Below are 22,221 nucleotides of genomic sequence, written 5' to 3'. Positions count from 1 at the left end.
CTTTTTACTTATTTTAGTTAATTTTCTTACGTTTATTTAAATACATGAATGAATATTTATTTATACTTATTTTTCGTATATCGTTTTGGAAGCCTGTCTCTTATTTTTGCTTTTTTTACTGATTTAATTTGTAGAAAACGTTAGATATTAACTTATTTTTTTGGCTACCACTTTGGAAGTTCATCTCTTCCGTAGAGATAAGCAGATTCGGCAGGACAGGGAAGAAAATGCGCAGCTGGCCCTTTAAAAGGCCACCTAAGCCCATCCTGCGGCAGGGAGGTCCAGAGATCCCAAGAGGAAGAGGGCGGGGCTTCGGAACGCCCGTCAAGGGTCACGTGGGGAGCCTCCCCCTATCAAAACCTCGACCGAGTCCCCCCTTCCCTCCCTTTGTGGCAGATATATATATAAAAAAAAAACAACGGCAGGCGCCCCCTGATTGGCTCAAAGCCGCGCGCGCCGCGACCGTTCTGCCGTCACGAGACGCCAGCCCCGCCCTCAGGAGGAACAAGCAAAGGACGGTCGGCCTCAAAGCGAAGCCGCGCCCCCCTGCGTTTCCTTCCACCCACCCCCACACCGTTCCGCCGGCGAAGTTTGTCCCCTTCCCGCCGCCGTCCTCCCGGCCCCGCCCCCTTTCGCCCTCGACCGTGGCAGAGCAGCCCGAGACACAGCGGCGCGTGGCCGGGGCGTGCGTGCGCCGGCCTGTCAGGGGCGAGCTAAGGAAGCCGAGAAGGGAAAAGCCGCCGCCGAACGCGCGCGCGCGCCAAAAAACCCCCCCAGCTTTCCCTGTCTTCCTTCCTTCCTTCCTCTTCCCCCTCACCTCCGGCCGACTCTGCCTCGCCGCCGTCCCTCAGCCATGTTGGCCGCCGCTCGGCTCCTCCGCGCCGCCCCGTCCCTCCGCGCCGGCCTCGCCCCGAGGGCCTTGGCCGCAGGTGAGTCGGCGCCGTGTGGCGCCCCCTAGACCCCCCGCGCGCCTTTCCGCCTTCGCGCCCCCGGATGTCCTTGCCGTGACCCCGTAGCCCGGCCGAGGCGCGCGAGGGCAGGCGGCACCTGCGGCCTCGCGGGCGGGAAGGTGACCTTGGAGGCAGCCCTGGGAGGGGATGATGGGGAAGCACAACAGGCACGGCCGAGATCCGCAGTGCGGCTTCCTCCGACCGCCCTTCCTGCGGGCTGTGCTTTTCCCCCCCCCTCTTTCTTTTAAATGCTCAGTTGGGGGGGGTTTAATATATATATATATTCCGCTTTTCCCTGCCTGGTGGAGTCGCAAAGCGGTTTGCGAGCCCACAACTGGCTCCCTGCGCGGTAGGTGGGGCCGAGAGAGCTCTGAGAGCACTGCTCTGTGAGAACAGCTCTATCAGGGCTGTGACTGGCCCAAGGCCACCCGTCTTGCTGCATGTGGAGGGTCAGGGAATGCTGGCTTTTACGATCTCCTGTGCAGAGCCGGATGAGTCTTTAAACTTATAGCAACCACCAGTTATTGATTTACTGTGCTCGTATTTTGCCCGCGTCCCCAGAGGACGCTGAGAGCCAGCATAGTGGTTAAGAGTGGCAGACTCTAATCTGGAGAAGGACTGGGTTTGTTTCACCACTCCTCCTCCAACTGCAGGCAGCTGATTGACCCTGGGCCAGTCACAGTTCTCTCAGAGCTCTCTTGGCCCCACCTATCTCATTTGTGTGCGTGTTCTGGAGCTACACTGTATGTCCGTCCTCTAAAATAATCTCTCTAAGGGCAAACGGCCCATCAGGGTTTGAGGTCAGCAAACCAGACACTAATAATCCTAGTGTAGGAGCTCAGAGTCAGAACTCACGTGATCCTGTTGAAGAGAGCAGTAAAAGACTCACATCTGAAGAGGTTTATGTTGGCTGCATCCATCATAGCAGAGCTGTTAAAAACCAGAAGGGAAATTACACAGCAGACAAGAAGTTATGCCCTTATAGCAGCTTTTGGAAAGCTACTCACACTCTGTTGTACATGTACATGCCTGGGGTGAGGCTAGGTGTGGCTTATGGTATTGTTTAACTGGTAGCGACCTTTTCTGCTTTAAAACACTACTGAGAACGTTAAGCAGCTAATAACAGTGTGCGTGCCTGAAATCCAAGTCACTTAACAGTGGTTTAGGCTTTGTTGAAAGGTTCAAGGTCAGTCTATGCTGAGAAACAAGAAAACAAGTTAAAATTAAGTATTCAAAAAAAGTTCCCAAAAGATATGCTTGCAGCCTCACATGAAAACACGCAAGCAGGTTGAAGGTTCCTGTTGTGCAGATTCCACCAACTCCCAAATTTGCCTTCAATTAATGTTTTGATGTATATTCTTGGCAGCGGGACACAGTTTGGAGCGGGGGGGGGGGGGGCTTAAGTGAGGAGGCAAAGGGGATATTTTACTGCAGCCTCTCAGCCCAGGGCTATCAGATGAGTGGCAACCAACACAGCTACACCACTGGCTTGCTGGATTAATGCACATCAGTGGCTTCGCATATCTGATCCATTCAAGATTTTGCAATAACGTTTTTCTCCCCCACCCTCACCCTGCCTATTGTTTACCTCACAGCGGCATTGCCTGCCCGTTGCTATTCTCATGGGTCCGAAGAAACAGATGAAGAGTTTGATGCCCGCTGGGTGACGTACTTCAATAAACCAGACATCGACGCCTGGGAGCTAAGAAAAGGTAACGCTCTTCAGGATTTTAGGACATAACTATTCTTGCCAACGTCAGGATAGAGTCGAGGGCGCCATGTGGACTGGCATCTTGCTGATGAAAAGCAGGGGTGTGCACCAGTGCTTCAAAACTATATACACAGTTTCAGCGCCATGCTTGGGGGAAGGTGGCATGTTAATGGGATATTAGCGCTATACAGCAGTTAAGCAGAAAGGCTCACGATGTGTCCCGTCCCTCTGCTGTAGCTCATTGTCTTTCATGGAACCACAGTAGAGCACTGCCGCTCTAACTGCCTGGGGAAATAAAATCAAAACGAGACTGTATTTTAATCTTTTTCAATTGTGTGTTTGTATTTCAGTGTGGTAAACCACCCTGGGCCCGTTCCCGGGGCTGGGCAGGATAGAAATCAAATTGTAGATAAAAGTAAATAAATAGAAGCTTGAGCCCATCAGATCCTGAAAGCTAAGCATGTCCAGCCCTGGCTAGTACTTGAAAGAGAAACAGGGAATGTCAGGGTCTTGGCGCAGGGGCAGGCAGTAATAAAGCATCTGCAAACATCTCTTGCCTGGCAGCTACACAATCTTAGGGCCTTGTGGCTGTATGGCACAAATGCCATACGATAAATGAATAACTAACAATAAAGCTAGTTCATAATCTGTTAAATCAGACCCCATTTCTTTAGAATACTGATCCAGTCTTCAGAGCAGACTTCTAGGCGTACCTCTGGTTTTAAAACAGACTTGGGCTGTACACCTGCCAACTGGCTTGAACACCGGAAGAATAAGGGAATGTTTCTCCCTGCTGGGAGACTTATTTCGGTTTCTCTGGTATTGTGGAAGACTTGTTGAAGGGAGATTTCTCGTGAAATTTTCAAGTTGTCATTTTTTTTCTCTCTCTCTCTCTCTCTCTCATAAACGGAGACACAGTGGCATTTTTTCCCCATCTCGTACGTGGTGACTCCCTTTAGGAGCAGAGGTTAAGCAGCGCTTGGCAGTTTAATGAGTAACCTTTGTTGAACAAAGACGCCAGCTTCTCCAGCGGACGTGAGGGCTGCCCAAGTTGGAAGGGAACAGAACTGTATGAGCAGATTTGGAATCCAGATGTTTGCAGCAGCAAAGGGGGTCTCTGAATCACTTTAAATTTGAGGAGTTTGGGATCAAGGAAGACTAGCAGGGGCTGACCCAAGTATGAGCTCATGTACAATTTGGTGCTTGTGTCTTTATGGAGACTCCCACCAGCATTGAAACCAACAGTGGGCTCAAATGGTCATCACAGCTGCGAATTTCCAAAGGGACTTTTACATAGTTCAGCCATATCCCAGCATTGGGACCACAAGTAAACACTGTTGTGATGAGACTGACATCCTCAATTTTCACACCTTTTCATGTCATCGATATATAAGGTGGATATGGGTGAGATAAGAAACCTGGAAGATGCTTGTGGGGTGGGCAAGTTCATACCGATACAGATCAAGCTCCTCTGAGGCTCTTGGATATCTGTAGAAACATCAGGACTATCAAGATGAGGGATGGAACTTGTACAGACCGTTTCACCCTGTAAGGGAAAAAAAAAAGTACCTTTCTGAAACCACTTGTTCTTATTGACAGGTATGAACACCCTGATCAATTACGACCTGGTTCCAGAACCAAAAATCATCGATGCTGCTTTAAGGGCATGCAGGCGGCTAAACGATTTTGCCAGCACAGTCCGTATCTTAGAAGCTGTAAAGGTCAGTGAAAGGCCTCAAGTCCTCATGCAACTTCTCCCTTTTTGTGTCTGTTTATTTTTTTTTCTTCATTTTTATTGTATTAGCCCGTCCGCCGAAGGATCAGGGCAGGCTACAGCAGCTAATACACACCATTTGAATGTTGACAAAAACTTAAATATCAAACCTTAACGTTGCAGCGGTATCGAAGATAAATAAATTAAACTAAAGAAAATAAATTAAATTAAAAATGCCATTTCTAAAAATGCAAATTACAAAAGCTACTGCTAACGACACACCTTATTTAGAGAAAGAGAAGGCAGTGGGTGAAAAAGGCATTCCTCTCTTGAGGAAGGATTAAGTGGATTTAGGAGGGAGGTTTTTAACCATAGGCCCGGCAGAGTAACTCTTGTTTTAGAAGCCCTACAAAACCGTTAAGGCACGTCTAGGCCTGTTTCTCTTTGTATCTCCCAAGAGGTTCCAGACTCCACTTTTACTGGAAAGTCACATTCTACCTTGTACAGTTCTTCTTTAGCGTGAGATCCTTTAACAAGAACTGTCAGGGCCTGAATTTGGGTCCTTCTGAGTGCAGATGATGAGGGCTTTGCCCCCGACCTAAAGCCCCTTATAAATCAGTTTCTCCCATCTTTCTGTACCGCAGTGTTATTGGGGACTGCTTGCTCATTGGGACAGCTGGATTTTTGAAGTGGGGAACCGGTGCTTATCCCTCTTGGCCATAAGCGCCTGTCACATTTTGTAAGCTTCATACGCCACCCCTTCCCTGTAGGCCTACACCATTTAAAATACAATGCAAATATATAATAGTAATAAGTGTAGGCTTAAAATGCATTCAGATTTAAAATCCAATTCGTTGTCATTTTCAACAACAAGCAGTCAAGAAAGAAAGAAAAATATAAGGAAATAAAAGGCACCATGCAATGATATTGAATAAAGTGTGAGTATTTAGGATAACTATGATTCCTGGATTCTTACATAGTCTATTATCAGAGGCTCCCAATCTCCTTCAGCCTGTAGGAACCCCTGGGATTGTTTTAAGGGCCATAAATAAGTAAGTAAGTTGATTTAACCAATCGGGGATAACGCGATACAACCTATTTTTATTTTTGATGGTTCTTTTTATTTTGAATAATGTGTTTCCTTTCAATTAGGACAAAGCAGGGCCCTACAAAGAAATCTACCCTTACGTCATCCAGGAACTTAGACCAACTTTGAACGAACTGGGAATCTCAACTCCAGAAGAGCTTGGCCTAGACAAGCTGTAAATGTTTTCAGGTGAGAGAATGAAATATTTCAGGGCCTGCCGGGAAAGTTAACACATCTTATTTTAAGGAGTGATACCTTTGGAGGATTCTGATGTGCAGAATGGGACAACTGTACATAAAGGGAAACCAGTAAACCCATGAGAGTTTAGTGGCTTAGACCAGCCTTTCTCAACTTTTTTTACAGTCGAGAAACCCCTGAAACATTCTTCAGGCTTTGAGAAACCCCAGAAGTGGTGCAATTGTGCAGAATATGGTTGGGAAGCAGAGCTGTGGACACGCCCACCTGGGGCTCCTCCCCTTCTCCTCCCCTCCAGGCCCTTCATTGGCCATTTGCAGAGGTCAACGACCATATATGGTTGTATCACTCAATAAATGTTTAACCAGTTTTAAACTACATAAAGAAACCCTTCCAAGGCCATCAAGAAACTCCAGGGCTTCACAAAACTCTGGTTGAGAAAACCTGAGGGTATACACATGTTTGGGGAAGAGGCAACAGTGTCCTGCAGAGAGTAGTCATACAGAGATCCCTTCAGATGGCTTCCTGTAGCAAAATGTTCATCTCCCAGTACCCTGCACCGATTGAACAGTACCCTCCCAGCTATTCCCTCTGGTTTTTCAGAGGTTTTTGGTTAGCAGCGAAAGAGCTAAAGATAAAGATATACCTGGAACTAACTCGGTTATCTGTTCTCTTCCAGATGAGCTTCCCACAGGTTTATTGTTCACGCTACCTGATTGTACAACCATTGTCTGGAGACCGATGTTATAATATTGCTCTTTTGAAATAAATTCTTCCTGTTATTGAGTCCTGGAATATGTGTGGTGACACTGGGCCTAATAAAGGGAAAACCTGGTTTGAACTGAGCTTGTAGTCTGTGTGATTGTCCCCAAGAAGGATTTTGTTTTGATGTTGTTTTGATAAAATGTATTGTTGTTCTTGAATCTCTGGAGGGCCTGCGGGCACTTGTGGAATTCTGAACGACACGGTGGGGACAGCAACAAAAATGGCCGCCCCTGTAGGCGGAGCCAGCCACAAAATGATTGCCACTGATTTCAGAAAGGAATGTAGATCCTTGTGCTTTCGTGGCAGAGATCTGGAGAGCCATAGATCGGCCACCCCTGCTGTAGAGATGATTCACCGTTTCTCACACTGAGCAAAACGAAAGTAAATAGCAAAGTTTTGTTTGTGTGAAGTAAGAATTGCACTAATTCAAAGAATCTGTTCAAGGACCAGTCAGCTGCCTTTTCTCAGCACGGAATTTTGTTGTGTGGGTGCGTTGAATACCGGCCCATGTCTTGGCTTCAGACAGTTTTATTAACCTTCTCTTAATCCTCTTTGTGTTTGAGAGAGGAATACTTGAATTCTACACCTTCTAGAGCTTTTTTCTTGTGGACTGGCTTGAGTTTTAATGAGTTTCTTGCCATCTCTCTCAATGAGACCTGTGCAAGGAACGGCCCCATGGGAAATTAAGCAACCAAACCACACCTTTAAAGAAAAATTGTTGCTAGGTCAACATGAACTGTGAAACACTTGCAAGGAAAGAAAACATCTGACAGATCTTTTGCGTTCATCTGTCAGAATGCAGCTCTCAACGGTTCCATTTCCCCATCCAAGCAAGGAAGCGCTCGCAATGCTAAGAGTCAGCTTAGCTTGCCAGATGGCAGAAAATGCAGCCAAGTCACCCAAGGTGCCGCCAGCTGCCCGCGCCAAGCCCGGCTGCCTTCTGTTGCGCCAGAAGGGTTTGCAGAAAGGCCGACTTGGCAGGTGAAGCCCCCCGGGTTTGTATACCGCGTGCTCAGCTTCCAGTTTTCCCTTAACCTGAATATACCATTTATATTTTTGGTGCTTTTCGACCGTGGAACAAACAAGGCCTTCTGAGAAACGATGGTACGGTTAAGATGACGATTAAGGAATTCTTACAGCACCGTGTCTTGCTTGGTTCATGACCCTCTTTTACTGGTCAGTTTCTCAATTAGCATAAATGATCATTAATTAGGAAGCTTCCTTATACCGAATCAGCCCCTTGACCCATTGTCCGTATTGCCTACTCAGACCGGCAGCGGCCCTCCAGGGTCTCCGGCATAATTCGGTGATTATTTACTCATGAATCTTTTATTGGCATCCTTGCTGCAGCCAATGCACCGTTGCAACTCTGCAAGATCTCCAGCATTGACAGCCAAGCAGCGGGAGGATGCGCGAGGGACTGGCAAAAGCCTAGAAGGGCCGGTTCCTGGCAAAACCTCATCCCTTCGAAGACGAGGGGCGGGGAGAAGCGGAGTCCGCAGCCAATAGGCGCGTCCGACTGAAGCTCGAAGGCGGGGCTCCGGCGGCTCGGTCGATCGCCGGAAGCTCCAGTCCTCGATTGCGATTGGCGGGCTGGGTGGTGACGGAAGGGAGAGAGGCGGGGCCTGGCGGGCCGCGGCCGCGGAGGGAGGCGGCGATGGCGGCGGGCGAGGAGGAGCCGGCGAGGCGGAGGGAGGCCGGGCCCCAGCCTGGCCCCAGCGGCAGCACGGTCGGTCCCCCTGGGAGGAGGGGAAGGGGCTCAGGGGTGGGGGCCGCTGCCAGGCCCAGGGGGAGCCTCCCCAAGCAGGGGAGCCGGGCAGGGGTAGACTGCCCCTGGACATGGAGGCTCCACTGAGCAGCGGTAGTCAAACTGCGGCCCTCCAGATGTCCATGGACTACAATTCCCATGAGCCCCTGCCAATGCTGGCAGGGGCTCATGGGAATTGTAATCCATGGACATCTGGAGGGCCGCAGTTTGACCACCCCTGATATACAAACACACACACACACAGACATATATATATATGGAGTCCAGTGGCACCTTTAAGACCAACAAAGATTTATTCCCCAAGAGCACAGGTATAAGGGGAAAGTAAATTAGTAGCAAATTAGGAAACAGCATGGCAGCATCCTAAATATGCCGTAGGGCAGTTCCTTGCTGGAAAAGTCAGCCCTTTGGGTGCAAATCGTTGCTTGTGAAAACACTGGGGCCTTTGTGTTGCATTGTCTGTGGAAGTGTGCGTGCACACGAAAGCTCACGCCTGGAATAAATCTTTGTGGGTCTTAAAGGGGCCACAGGACTCAAATTTTGTGGTGCTGCTTCAGACCAACATGACTACCTGCTTGAATTTATACATGTGTGAGTATGTGTGTGCATAGATACATACATTTGTGTGTATGCATTTGTATATTATCACTATACAAGCATAATGCATGTGTGTATATACAGACACAAATATATACATACAAATATGTGTCTGTAGGCAGACATGTGCCTGTATGAATGTGTGTGAGTATACATATATACACACATGTACATGGGTGTGTGCATAGAGACATCTTTAACAGTATCACTAAATGGCGCTCAAAGCTGTTAATCGATACAGGCAACGACTGAGGAAAGCCAACCCCTTGTTGAGTCCTCCGGAGATGTTATCAGACTTCTGTTGAATTTTTAATTCAGTGGCACGCCGGAGCGTCCCTTGAAAAAATCCCTTGGTTGGAGAATGAGCTTCGCAAGTAGCAGATCCTGGGACCCTGGAATGTCCTCCTGTGGGCATCTCAATGGCCAATCAGAAGCCTTGCTGGGCAAAAGCCCCACCTGTCCCCGCCTACCTTCTAAGGAACACTTGGCAGGTGCCAAAAACCCCATGGACACCATGGGGGGGGGGCTCTGCTTCAGAAGAAGAGCTGTTTTTATACCCTGCTTTTCTCTAACAGAAGGGGTCACAAAGCGGCTTCGAAACCCCTTTCCCTTCCTCTCCACACGACAGACCCCCTGGGAAGTAGGGGAGGCTCGGAGAGCTCTAAGAGAACTGCTGTAAGAACTGTGCCTGGCCCAAGGCCATGCATTCAGTGGGGGAGAGCCCGTATGGCGTAGGCTCCAGCTGGCTTTCTCTTGTAAAAAGGATAAAGGACGTGGGAAGGAGGGGAAGGAGTATTCTGCTAAGGAGTGGCTTGCTGGAACCTCCATTGGTCTTGTAATTTCCTTCCTGCCAGGGGCAGAGGGACAAGAAGCGCAGCCGGGAAGCCTCGCTGGAGAAAAAGGGGCCGTACATCGTGACCAAAACGCCGTCCCTCCAAGACAAGTTACGTAAGTCACAGGCCAGGGCGTGCCCGTGCTTCTCCTTTCCCCCTGATCTCAGCCGGGATCCTGTTAGGTGAAACAGCACCAGTCTTGCAAGCTGGGAAGGGAACGGACATTTTTGGGATCCAGCCTGGTTCAGGTTTGGGGGGTAGAGCCCAGGGAGGGTCTCCAGCCGGGGACGATGCCCTAGACCCCGCTCTCCCAAGCAGCCAGTCCGGTCTCGTTCATCCGCAGCTCAGGTTTGGTAAGAGGGAGATCTCCAGGTGGCCCCTGGAGGCTGGCAACCCGACGGGCAGTGCTCCTCGCGTCACTCCGCTCTTTTGGGTTGCAGAGAAGCACCGGGAGATGGCGAAAGCGATGCTGCGGAGGAAAGGCGTGCTCGGGGGAACCGCCCGGCAGCAGCCCAAAGCGGCCGCCCAGAAGCCCAGGTCCTCCTTCCTTATCATCCTTTGAAGGGGGGGGGGGATCGGCTTTAGAGGATGGAGTTGGAAGGGACCTCTGTATCCTCAGAGTTGGAAGGGACCTCCCGGGTCATCCAGTCCAACCCCCCACAAGTCCAACCCCCCCTGCCTACCTGCTGTGACCCTAATTCTGTGCCCAAGTGATTCCTCCCACCGCCACCAAAAACCTCCAGAATCCAGCCTGGCCTGGAGGGAATTCACCCCCCATCCCCCAGGGGCGACCAGCAATTCCCTGGGGAGGCAAGGAAGGGCCCCAAGGGACAAACACTGGTGCATCCCTTCCTGCCCACCCACTCACCATCTGCCTAAGCCTCATAAAATCGGCTATCTAGCCTCTGCCGTTCCTTCCCCCTTTTGAGTCCTCTCCCTGACCTCCCGACCGCACCTGGCTGCTCGGCAGTGACTCCTTCTTCCCTTCCAGGTCGGTGAAGTTCAACAAGGGCTACGCCGCCCTCAGTCAGACCTCGGACGAAACTCTGGTGTCCTTGGAGTCAGACAGGTGAGGGCTGCGCCGGGACGTCCCTGAGAAGCCAAGGTGGTCCCCCGGACACCGCAAAGCCCTGTAACCCAACCGGCCAATTGGGAAGCAGCACGGCGCTTAGCGATAATCTGCCCGGCATGCAGGAGGTCCCCGGTTCAACCCCCAGTTTAAAAAAAGAAGCAGGCAGGAGGGGATGAGAAAGTTCTGCAGAGACAGTCCAAACTGGGTTGGTCCTCTGGGTCTGGTTCGTTATCAGGGAGCTTCCTGCATTCAAGGCGCTGAGAGCCCCGAACTGCGCTAGCCTGATCTCTAAAGCTAAGCAGGGTCAGCCCTGGTTAATATTTGGGTGGGGGGACCAGCAAGGAGGTCCAGGGGACTGCCTCTGTTCATCTCTTGCCTTAACTATCCTGTGGGACTGCCTTAAGTTGGCTGTGATTTGACAGCCCTTTCTGCCGCCCCCCAAAATACTGCCTCTCCTTGACTCTCACTCTCCTTCTAGCGACGGGGAGCTGGAATCCCGCTGTTCATCCGGTTACTCGTCTGCAGAGGTAAGTCTGGGGCTTTTTTTTGGCTTTTTGCGGGTTTGCCGGGGCGGCTTCTCAGTCTGTATTTAAATTTTGTGAACCTCAACATACGCTTTGCTAAAGGGGGACAGTGCTTCGTAGTTGGAAGTACTCCACTCCAGCTGACTTTTGGGGGGCAGAAACCTTTGGAAAGGCACCTAGGGAAGGGGGCGCCCACGGGCACATTCTTGGGGAACCCTGAGCTCGGGGGATCCAGGATAGTGTGCAGCTTCCAGCTAACCACCGTACATTGGAATGAATCGCTGTTGTCTTTCTCCTTCTCACCTGGCCCGAAACGGCTCTTTGAAATCCGCCGGGTTCGGCCCAGTCTGTCCCAAACAGCAGATTCTGCCATCAGCAGCCGCTTTGACCTCTCCTTCCATCTCTCCAGGTGAACCAGGACCTCAACCGGCAGCTGCTGCAGGATGGCTATCACCTGGACGAAGTCCCGGACGACGAGGACCTCGACCTCATCCCCCCCAAGCCCGTCTCCTCCTCGCCTTGCTCCTGCTGCTTCGGGGAATCCGCCTCCTGCTCCATCCAGTGAGGGGCGGTCCCAAAAGGCGACATGGCACAGGTCCAAAGAACAGCCGTTTTTCGAAGGGTGCTCAGTGGAGGTAGCCGAACAGGCCATCGAAATACGGGGCGAAGCAACTGAGCGGGCAGGTGGAAGAGGACATGCATCCCCTGGTTCTTTTGGGGGGAACGCCGAGGAGTTCCCCCCCAATTTGCTTCTGCGTGACGCTCTCAGACTGCTGCGGGATTGTCATTTCCGCAAAAGGTGATACGGGGCCGATGCAGGCGGGGATGTTCTCCGATCGGTCAGTCGTGGGAAAGAAAGGCCATCCCATCGAGGGAACTGGTTTTTCAACGAAACAGCGCCGAAATCATTGCAGGCGGCATGCCTTTGCAGGGTGCGGAATTCGAACTCGGAGCATGCGTCGGCGGGCCAGATCCTGGAGCTTTGCCTTGTAATCCAGTGGCTGTCCTGTTTTTTTTTACACCGGCCCTCTTCCTTATCTGGAGTTATGCGGAAGAGCCAGGAGTGCTGTGTGGTTTGAGCAGAGGTCAGGGGCCTTATATGAGACATGCCCCCCTCCCAAATCTCTGGAGGTGTGTGAGGTTTGTTTTGGAAAAGGGGGGTGTTGGGTGAACTTTTTGGACAGGCCCAGGAGACAGACCGCAGAGCCTGGTTTGGAGGAACGGAGCCCTCCCCTGGCTTGTAGCTGGTTCTGCTCCATGAGCAGATCTGAGATAAACCACCCTCCTTCCCCCTTCAGGAGCAAAAGGGCTGCTCTGGGGACCGTCCTGTCCCTGGAGAGCATCTACACCAGAGTGGATCATCTACTTAGACAAACTGGCTCTCCAAATGAGAGAATGGTCTGCAATTCCCATGAGCTCCTGCCTTCACATGCTGGTAGGGGCTCATGGGAATTGTAGTCTCTGGAGAGCCAGTTTGGCCACCTCTGCCCATGCTGTTGAAGAAATCCGTTACGGCTCCCACCCCAGCTTCCAACATGGGGCCAACTGTCTAAGGGCATTGCTCATTTTTGCGGTAGCTCTTGGAAGCTTGATTTTAGGGCCGTTGACCTTTTGCGAGCGAAGCTAGTGATCCTTGGGGGTGCCAAGAGCCTAGATCCCAACCGCAGTCCCCCCTGCCTAGGTCACTTGGAAACAAGCAACTCTAGAAGACTGTTATGTGAGGTCATTTCTAAGTGAAGAATGTGTTTGTCAGAAGTTGACGCTGCTAGTTCTTTTTCTCAATGGCTTGCCCTGCGTAACCCTGGGGCTGTCTTGTACTTGGGATGGGCAAGGAGAAGAGCAGAAACAAAGACTTATTACAGTTCCCAGAACAAAGTTGGGAATCCAGGGGCACCTCGAAGACCAACCAAGTGTCATTCTGGGCAGACGCTTCCGTGAGCTTTCAGAGGCGCACAAAAGTTCATCCTCCAGATTTAACTCTGGTGGGTCTTAAGGGTGCCCCTGGATCCACCTTGGTCCTGCCGCAACGCAGCTTTCCCACCTGAACCGAACTTAGAAGTTCATGCTTATTTGCACGCTGGGGGGGGGGGGTTCCTCCGCTGGATCTATGTTTCTGCAAACGACACTACGGCTCCGCTATTCGCCGGAAACTCTCCCCTTAATGTTTGGGTTTTCAAAACGGCCCCTGTGCTGTTTCTCCCAGGGGCCAGAGAGGCATTTTTCTCTGCCCCCGGCCCACCCCAGTAGCCGCATCTTGCCGAAAGGATCCCGAAACGGACACCGTCCTTTCCCAGTCCAATTCTGCACCCACTCTTAACAAAGGTCAAAACGTACGCTGGGGGCTGCCCTGCAGACATACCCCTGCCCTCTCCACTCTGCTGGAAATAAAATTGCAAGCGGAGGACAGGGAGACGCTGCCCTTGCAGTCTGCAAGCCCACAGCGACGTACTTTGCAGAACAGGACCCCGGCGACACGATTTTCTTACGAAGGCAGAGTTCTTTTTTTTAAACCAGCCTGTTGTTTTCTTATTTATTTGAGTGCATTCATTTGGGTGCAGTGTTTCTTCCCAGGGGCAAAAGGCCGACAAAGCCCCCTTGACCTCTTTGAAGCTTAGTTGCAATGAAGTTTAATAGATGGGGATTTGGAGGGGGGCTGGAAGTCTGTAGCAGGCGGGGGATAGAGAGAGAGGAACGTTGCGGGTGAAGACACAAGGAAGGCCAGGGAGGTGGGCGATTCGCCGTCCCTTCGAGGAGGGGCCGACAAAAGCTGCCTTAATTACACTGAAGTGCACAGAGGACAATCTTACTAGATATTTAATACTATTATATATTAGAGCTATTATCTGTTTTATATACGGCGGTCGAAGGAAGTGTATCTATTAAACTCCGCCTTGTATCAAACTGGCATTGTGTGTCTTTCTGTTGTCCTGGAAAGTCCCTTTGAGGGAGGAGGAAGATCTCTAAAAGAAGACCGAAGTTTTATCATTTTAATTGTCTCAAATACTTTTTTTTTTTTGGTCGTCCTAAATCGATCGCCCATCAGGTTCCCCTTATGCCCTGAGTTCTGGAGGGGGAGACAATTTCTCTCGGGCAGCTCTCTCTGCCCCAAGCATAACAAAACCACACAGATTTTTCGCAAGGCTCCTTTTTGGCACAAGCTTTGGCCAAACTATAATTCCAAAACCTGCATCCAAATACCGTCACCAACCGTTACAAACACACGCAGGACTCAGAGACCTTACAATTACTCGTTCCCTCCCACCCACGTTGTGTAATATATTTCCAAGCACTGATTTTTACTCCGGGCTTCTGCTATGCCCGCCGGACTTTTGGGAACGGCCGCAGGGCCCCTGGGGAGACCTGGCAGAATCTCAGTACACCAGCTTCCAAAATAGAAATCGTGGGGCAGGTTCCCTCCTCACCCCACCCCAACAAATCACCAGGAAGAGAACAGAAAAAGGAAGAAACATATCCTAAATTTTGGCTTTCTACAAGCTGGGAAAATTACCCAGCGACGGTGGAGTTAGGGAGGAATTAAATTTCTCTCCCCTGACGCAGGCGATTCTGCCATCTTAAAAACAGCACCGCTGTTACAACTCACAAATCTTCCGGTCTGCCTGGGAATCAGGAGAGAGGGAAGCAGCCGTGGGCCGCAGAAGACCCAGCCTCGACGCCTGGGGGGGATTTGGGACGTAGCGGGTGGAGGGACAGGAAACCCCAGAGGAGGCAGGCCCTTTTTCCATCGGTCCCGAAATCGAGTCACGCCGGGTCAGAGGGTTAAAGCATGTTATAAGAGGCAACAGGCCCGGAAGAGCAGCATGCCTTCCGAAGCGGAGAGGCGCAAGGAGATGCTCTCGTTGGCAGAGATGAAAAGGACGGTGCCCGGGCGGAGGGGCATCTCTGTGGTGGCAGCAGTGGAGGTGCCCACGGCCGTGCCCCGGAGCACCAACAGGATGCTGGCAGAGTCGATGGCCGAGACGAGGTACAGCTTGACCGTGGAAGGGATCTGCAAGGGAACGGGGGAGACGCTGGTCAGGAGAGGCCTTGGCTCCCTCCCTCCTGCCCTTCCCCTGGCCCCTCTGAAGATGCCCCAGCTCACCTCTATCTTCATGACAGCAAATTCGGGGACGGGAGGGTCGTAGATGGTGACACAGGGGTCCATGCGGCTCTGGGTCGGGGTCAGCAGCTTGGAGCTGCTCGGGGAGGGAGTGTAGTTCAGCATCTCGCACAGGGTGTGGACGTCGATGAACTTGGGCGTGAGGCCTGCCCGCACGGTGTTATCGGAACAGGCCATGCACTCGACGCAGTCTGCCGAAGCAGGAGGGGAAGAATGGATTGTTTTTCATACCACGCTTTTCAGCGCCCGGAGGAGTCACCCGCCACGGCACTTGATTTGTTCTCACTCCTCCTCGCCGGTGCGTTTTTAAAATCCCCCATCTTCTCCCCTTGCACCCGGGTTTCCTCTGTATTGGCTCCACCTCCTGCAGCCGCCATTTTTATTGGCTCCATCTCCTGAGGCAGCCATTTTTCAAGAGCTCTACCTCCTGAGGCAGCCATTTTTATTGGCTCCGCCTCCTGAGGCAGCCATTTTTCAAGAGCTCTACCTCCTGAGGCAGCCATTTTTCAGGAGCTCTACCTCCTGAGGCAGCCATTTTTATTGGCTCCACCTCCTGAGGCAGCCATTTTTAATGGCTCCTCCTCCTGAGGGAGCCATTTTTTAGAAGCGCCGGCTTCTGAGGCAACAATTTTTCAGGAGTGCCCACTTCTGAGGCAGCCATTTTTGTCACCTCCGCCTCTAACAGAAGCCATTTTGTGGTTGTGTCCGCCACCCCGTGACAGGATTCCAAAGAGCACCACAGGCCCAAAAAGGTTAGGGACCCCTAGAACAGAGCGACAGATGCATAGGCCTGCCCCCAGTCCTAGCTAGACACAAGGCGCTCCATGCTGACCCTCACCTCCGTGGAGATAGGCGTGTGGCTCATTGGCTGCAAGAAACAGGCATTCTCCCGGCTCCAACTTCACCACGTTCAGGAAATAGATGGCAAAGCAGCCAACGTCTCCGGGGTACTGCGAATGCAACCGGAGTAGGAGGTCCCCACAGATGGCCGAGGTTTCTTCTCCTACAGCAGCTGAGCAAGACAGGGGAAAACCCTCACTGAGTGAGTGGTGGGGACCTTCTGCCTGCCAAGCAGAGGTTCTGCCACTGAGTGAGAGTCCAAGATCAAGGCCTCTCCCATCCCCTCCTGCCTGGTCCTTTAACTGGAGATGCCGGGGATTGAACCGGGGACCTTCTGCCTGCCAAGCAGAGGCTCTGCCCCTGAGCCAGGGTCCCAGATCAAGGCCTTCCCCATCCCCTCCTTCCTGGTCCTTTAACTGGAGATGCCGGGGATTGAACCTGGGACCTCCTGCCTGCCAAGCAGAGGCTCTGCCCCTGAGCCAGGGTCCCAGATCAAGGCCTTCCCCATCCCCTCCTGCCTGGTCCTTTCACTGGAGATGCCGGGGATTGAACCTGGGACCTTCTGCCTGCCAAGCGGAGGCTCTGCCCCTGAGCCAGGGTCCCAGATCAAGGCCTTCCCCATCCCCTCCTGCCTGGTCCTTTAACTGGAGATGCCGGGGATTGAACCTGGGACCTTCTGCCTGCCAAGCGGAGGCTCTGCCCCTGAGCCAGGGTCCCAGATCAAGGCCTTCCCCATCCCCTCCTGCCTGGTCCTTTAACTGGAGATGCCGGGGATTGAACCTGGGACCTTCTGCCTGCCAAGCGGAGGCTCTGCCCCTGAGCCAGGGTCCCAGATCAAGGCCTTCCCCATCCCCTCCTGCCTGGTCCTTTAACTGGAGATGCCGGGGATTGAACCTGGGACCTCCTGCCTGCCAAGCAGAGGCTCTGCCCCTGAGCCAGGGTCCCAGATCAAGGCCTTCCCCATCCCCTCCTGCCTGGTCCTTTAACTGGAGATGCCGGGGATTGAACCTGGGACCTTCTGCCTGCCAAGCAGAGGCTCTGCCCCTGAGCCAGGGTCCCAGATCAAGGCCTCTCCCATCCCCTCCTGCCTGGTCCTTTAACTGGAGATGTCGGGGATTGAACCTGGGACCTTCTGCATACAAGGTAGACACTGACCCAGGTCCCGTTCCCCCTGGAGTGCCAGAATGAGCACCAAGTCCAGCCCGTTGCTCCATCGGTCAAGCTAATGCCCCAAAGGCAGCAAATCACGCCACAAAACACACACACACACCCCCAGCTCACCTTGTTGGGTAATCCGTTTCACCAGGAGGTTGAGCTTCTCCACACAGACCTTTTTCTCGCTCTTCATCATCCGGGTGAAACAGACGCGCAGCGCGGCTGACACTCCCCGCGGGTCGTCGCCGACGCTGCGCTCCAGCTGCTCGGCGGCCACGTTGCCGATCATGGCTCGGAACTCAGGCACATCTGCGGAGGAAGCCAAACACACACGCTGTATGTAGGTGAGCAGCTTCTCCTCTCCTCCCATTTTCTCCAACCTTGCGGGGTAGGCGAGGCTGAGAGTCCGTTACAGGCCCAAGGTCACCCAGGGAACTTCCGTGGTCGAAGTCAGGATTCGAACCCGAGCCGTGTGTATTTCTATCCCAAATTAAACCCCCATACTTGGGACCAAAAGCACCACAGAACTGCCTGTGTTCATTCTGTATCCGACCGTCACCTACAGTCTTTAAAGTCTTTTAAAGTCTTTTAAAGTCTTTTAAAGTCTTTAAAGTCATTAAAGTCTTTTAATGGGAGTTTTAATGGGTTTTTTAAGACATTGTAACCCGCCGCGAGCCATTTGGGAGTGGCGGGAAATAAATCGAAATAATAATAATAATAATAATAATAATAATAATAATAATAATAATAATAATAATAATAATAATAATAATAATACAGGGGTCGTTCTATAAAAATGCAAGAAGAGCCCTGCCAGATCCTAACAAAGCTCGGCAGGGGCTCATGGTAATTGTAGTCCGTGGGCATCTGGAGAGCCACACTTTGGACACTCCTGGGGTACAGCGTCCTGTTTCCCATTGTGACTCACTAGATTTAAGGCTTGCCTTGCAAAGGCTCAGAGGGCCAAAGTTCCCGCGTTTTCACCCTGGTCTCTAGCAACTGACAATCAAAGGTAGACTGCCTCTGCTCGTGGAGGTTCCGTTCGGCCCTGCTGCCTGCCCGGGCGCTCTCATCCCGCCCCCCCCTCATCTCAAAGCCCTTTCATTCACTTACTCTGAAGAAAGATCACAATCTCTTCGACGGGCCGGAAGCCACAGAGGCCGTCAAAGGTCGTCAAAGCGATGGTCATCTCCGGCTTGTGGTTGGCATCGGGGTAATGCTCCGGGTACTGGGCGTGAAGCTTTGCCGCCAGCTCCTGGGAGAAGAGCAGGGGCGGCGTTGAGAGACGATCAGAGCACTGAGACACCCCTGGAGGGCCTTGATCCTAAGCGACTAATCATCATGCCATCCATCTATACCCCACCTGTCTCCTCTGCTTCGTTTTATCCTCCCTACAACCCTGCGAGGTAGGGCACAGCCACTAGCGTTCCCCGAAGGAACTACCGCCTGAATCCTTAGAGGTCTCCCATCCAAATACTAGTCCGGATGAACCCTGCTTGGCTCCCAAAACGAGATCGGGCTTGCCACAGGGCTGGATTCCCCGAAATACAAGCCCGCTACCCAACAGGCATTCCTGAGAGACGATGCCGGGCAAAGGAGGTCGCCCGAACGGAGCAGGGGGCGCACAGGAGCACACGGCGAGATGCTGCGGGCTTTTGCCCATGCCGAGGAGGTCTCACCTTGTTCGGGTGCGCCTGGATGGACAACGCGGTGTTGACGGAGAGCACCTTGAACAGGAAGGGCAGCTGGCCGTGAAACACCTCTCTGACCTTTGAACCCAAGCACCCGGGGTTCTCCGCGATCCACTGCCCCAGGGTCTTCTGGGGGATGAGGTTGTCCAGAATGAGGGAGTCCCCTTTGGGGTGGGTGCCCATCCAGAGCTAGGAGAGGGGAGAAAGAGAAGGTCTGGGTAAACAGCCGCCCAGGACGGTGCGCAGAGAAACCTAAAGAGCCAGCAAGGTGGGGTGGTCAGGAGCGGCAGCTGCTAATCTGGAGAGCCCGGTTTGATTCCCTGCTCCTCCTCCACATGCAGCCAGCTGGGTGAGCTCGGGCCAGCCCCGGTCCTCTTAGAACTGTTCTCGCAGAGCAGTTCTGTCAGGAGTCTCTCAGCCCCTCACATTGTCGGGAGAGGAAAGGAAGGGGATTGCAAAGTGCTTTGAGTGGTGAAATTCTCAGGAAGGCCTCAGCTTCTCAGCTCTGTTCCTGACTCCGGAGATGTCCCAGGAGGAGGGAAGGGCCGACAGGAGCAGCCCCAAGGGAAGGGGATGGGAGGAACTTACTTCGGCGTACGGCTTGTCCAGGTCAATCCGCATGATGGGTTCGCTGCAGGCCAGAAGTCTGGCCACTTCGCTGTCCCGGGCCGGCTTGCCCCAGGCATAGTTTTGCACCACGCAGGCCAGGGGGAAGACTGAAAGAGCAAAAGAGGAGAGAGGAAAAAGCCATTAGCAAAGGCAGACACAGGAGCCAGCCAGCCCTGTCCTTAAACACCAGCCGACATGCTTTGTAGGGGAAGAGCCTGCAAACATCCCCCCCATGTGTGGACATTTGGGGGGCCAAAGAGAAAGCATTCGACAGAAGCCAGGGAAGCAGGACGTGGAAAAGCGATGGGCCAGAAATTAGCGGTTGGACCATCCATGGAAGTCCTGGCCTTTCCAAGCAAATCCCCCCCCCTTCCCGGGTTACTTTCTTTGCGTGTTTATGTTTGCCGTAATTTTTCTTTCGTCATTATTTGCATTGAGTCACAGCGACCGGGGAAACAGGCAGGCTGATCCACGTTCCGAATGAACAGATCAAATAGGGAAAACTGCTGGATAAACACGGCCAGGCCTTCCTGAGTGGTTTTAAAAGGCCTATCCTCCCGCATAGATGGGCCCCTGAGCTGGACAGCCCAGGCCCACTCGATCTCCTCAGATCCCAGAAGTTAAGCAGGGCCTGCCCTGGCTAGAATTTGGAATGGGTCGCTAAGCAGAGGGGCTAGTCACAGTCCTGAGCTCTTATCCCAGGGGAGTCCTGTCAGAGCTCTCTTGGCCTCACCTCCCTCACAGGGTGCCCGTTGTGGGGAGAGGAAGGGAAGGCGGTTGAAAGCCAGTTGGAGACTCCTTCGGGCAGTGAAACGCGGGGTATAAAAAACAAACTCCTCTTCTTTTACATGGCCAACCCAAATTTATTCAGGGTACGGCCTTGAGGCCCACATCCCATCCTAAAAAAAGAACAGATTGGCACCTTAAGGGCAGCCCAAATGCTGCGCAGGGAAAACACGCTGAATAAAGGCCAGCAGGGTTTTTATCCCAGGACCAGTGAACCGTACGATGAGACACCCTCAAGCCATCATCCATATTCCAGTGGGGGGCAAGAGATTATTCTAGCGCGGCTCCCAAATGCTCCAGGCTCTCTGGACCCTATAAATAGCTACAGCCCTCCGAAAGGCCATGGTCACGTGCCCGAGCCGGGCTGCGCGTCTAATTTGAGCCCGTCAAGACGAGTCTGAGCAGACTGTTGTCCCCTGCAAGGCACGGCACCGACCCGGCTGGCCTTTCAAATAACCTTTCTGCATCTCTGGCCTTCGGCTAACCGGAAATCCACGGCTGCACTGCAGCCAACGGTTCTGCAATTTGGGACTGTCTCCGCATGTAAATATGCATTTCACTACCTCCTGCCGGGCTGGGTCCCAGTTCTGCCCCATCTAGCCCATCACCAGAAGAGTCAGACCAGTGGTCCATCTGGGCCAGCCCCCTGTCTTATAGTGGCCCAACCAGTTCCTCTGGAGGGCCAACAACAGGGCAGAGCGGCCGAGGCCTTCCTAAGAGCCCTGCTGGGTCAGCCCAGGGAGGGTCCATCTAGTCCAGCATCTTCTCTCGTCCCCCAGTGGCCAGCCAGCTCTTCTGGAGGCCCATCAGCTGGAGGTTCCCTTTACAGGTGGGTTGCTCCCGCACATGGAGGCTCTGCTGGGCGCCCAGCCGCGAATCAAGCTCCCCTCCGTCCCTTCCACGCCTCCTCTCCCCCCGCACTTTAAGCTCTCCCGGAGGGGCGCTTCGGCACGCCCAAATAACCCGCTTCCGAGACGATGTGCAGGTCCTGGAGCGGATCGCAGTCCTGGTCGCCTCGGATCTCCCCGAGCGGAGCGCGCTCCCCACCGGGGACGGCGCCCAGGGGCCCGGGGAAGAAGCAGCCTCGCCCCCCAAGCCCAGGGCCGCCGCTCACCTCTCAGCTCGGCCATTTCCCCGCCGGCCCAAGGGGGACGGAGGCGCCGCCTCTTCCAGGAGCCCGGAGGAGAGCCGAGCACTTGCGGCGGTCGATTCGGAGTCACTCCGGAGCCGCCTTGAGGCGCGCGGCGCTTGGCTGGGCTCTTTCTTTCTTTGCCCGGCCGGGCCAGGCGGGGATTCAACCGGGGCAGCACGTGGGCGGAAGGGGCTGCCCCAGCAGGGGCTGTGGGCGGCTCTTTGGGCAGCCTCGCCCCCCCGTCCCCGGGCAGGCCTTTGCAAAGCGGTCCCACCCCCAATCTACAGCGCGCTGGCTTGGCCCCTCGCCCGATTATTCCTAATTATTATTATTATTATTAATTGCTATTAAGAAGGAGCTCGCAGGCGCCCAATGGGGCGAGATCTCAAATTGCACTATCGATTGCAAAGGGTGGTCGAAGCACCCAGTGCGGTGCATTAATCGATCCCTGCTTCCGGGGTGCCCAATTTGCAACCCACAAGAAACCCTACGTGCGCCGGATCCGGGGGCGAGGCGCGGTGCGCATGCTCAGAAGGCATCGGTCCCTCTCCACCAGCCCTCCCCGGGGCCGAAAGGAAGAGCCGGCGACGCTTGGCCCTGCTGCGCATGCGCCCGGCCTGCCCCCCCCCTCCTTCACGCGCCACCCCACTCCCTCCCGGCTGACGTCACAAGCTC

The 22,221-nt window shown here is 53.2% G+C and overlaps 3 protein-coding genes across 5 annotated transcripts; 2 read left to right on the top strand and 1 right to left on the bottom strand.

Annotated features, from left to right (window-relative positions):
• Nucleotides 1–596: 596 nt before the first annotated feature.
• On the top strand, nt 597–6,502 carry COX5A (cytochrome c oxidase subunit 5A). The gene is made up of 5 exons (XM_077317440.1): nt 597–929; nt 2,546–2,662; nt 4,261–4,382; nt 5,528–5,651; nt 6,337–6,502. The coding sequence occupies exons 1-4, from the start codon at nt 854–856 to the stop codon at nt 5,639–5,641; spliced, it is 429 nt and encodes a 142-aa protein (XP_077173555.1). The 5' UTR covers nt 597–853; the 3' UTR covers nt 5,642–5,651; nt 6,337–6,502.
• A 1,506-nt stretch (nt 6,503–8,008) lies between these two features.
• On the top strand, nt 8,009–14,117 carry FAM219B (family with sequence similarity 219 member B). Of its 3 annotated transcripts, XR_013227482.1 has the most exons (7): nt 8,009–8,151; nt 9,642–9,735; nt 10,061–10,157; nt 10,612–10,689; nt 11,171–11,219; nt 11,626–12,096; nt 12,148–14,117. XR_013227482.1 is itself a non-coding variant. In XM_077318186.1 (6 exons), the coding sequence occupies exons 1-6, from the start codon at nt 8,080–8,082 to the stop codon at nt 11,779–11,781; spliced, it is 546 nt and encodes a 181-aa protein (XP_077174301.1). In that variant the 5' UTR covers nt 8,009–8,079; the 3' UTR covers nt 11,782–14,117. The 3 variants fall into 3 exon arrangements, 2 of the variants coding, with proteins under 2 accessions (XP_077174301.1, XP_077174302.1); XM_077318186.1 differs by having other exon boundaries at nt 11,626–14,117; XM_077318187.1 differs by having other exon boundaries at nt 8,031–8,151; nt 9,648–9,735; nt 11,626–14,117.
• A 241-nt stretch (nt 14,118–14,358) lies between these two features.
• Nucleotides 14,359–22,168, bottom strand: MPI (mannose phosphate isomerase). The gene is made up of 8 exons (XM_077318184.1): nt 21,529–22,168; nt 19,608–19,735; nt 19,008–19,208; nt 18,442–18,583; nt 17,455–17,637; nt 16,172–16,345; nt 15,316–15,524; nt 14,359–15,222 (listed from the first exon to the last, which is right to left on the bottom strand). Exons 1-8 carry the CDS (start codon nt 21,542–21,544, stop codon nt 15,004–15,006), a joined length of 1,272 nt encoding a protein of 423 aa, XP_077174299.1. The 5' UTR covers nt 21,545–22,168; the 3' UTR covers nt 14,359–15,003.
• Nucleotides 22,169–22,221: the final 53 nt, after the last annotated feature.

The sequence above is a fragment of the Paroedura picta genome, chromosome 18 (assembly GCF_049243985.1).
Source record: "Paroedura picta isolate Pp20150507F chromosome 18, Ppicta_v3.0, whole genome shotgun sequence".
NCBI lineage: Eukaryota > Metazoa > Chordata > Lepidosauria > Squamata > Gekkonidae > Paroedura > Paroedura picta.
The sequence above is the reverse complement of the archived record's forward strand: the minus strand, read 5'-3'. Positions and strand labels throughout refer to the sequence as shown.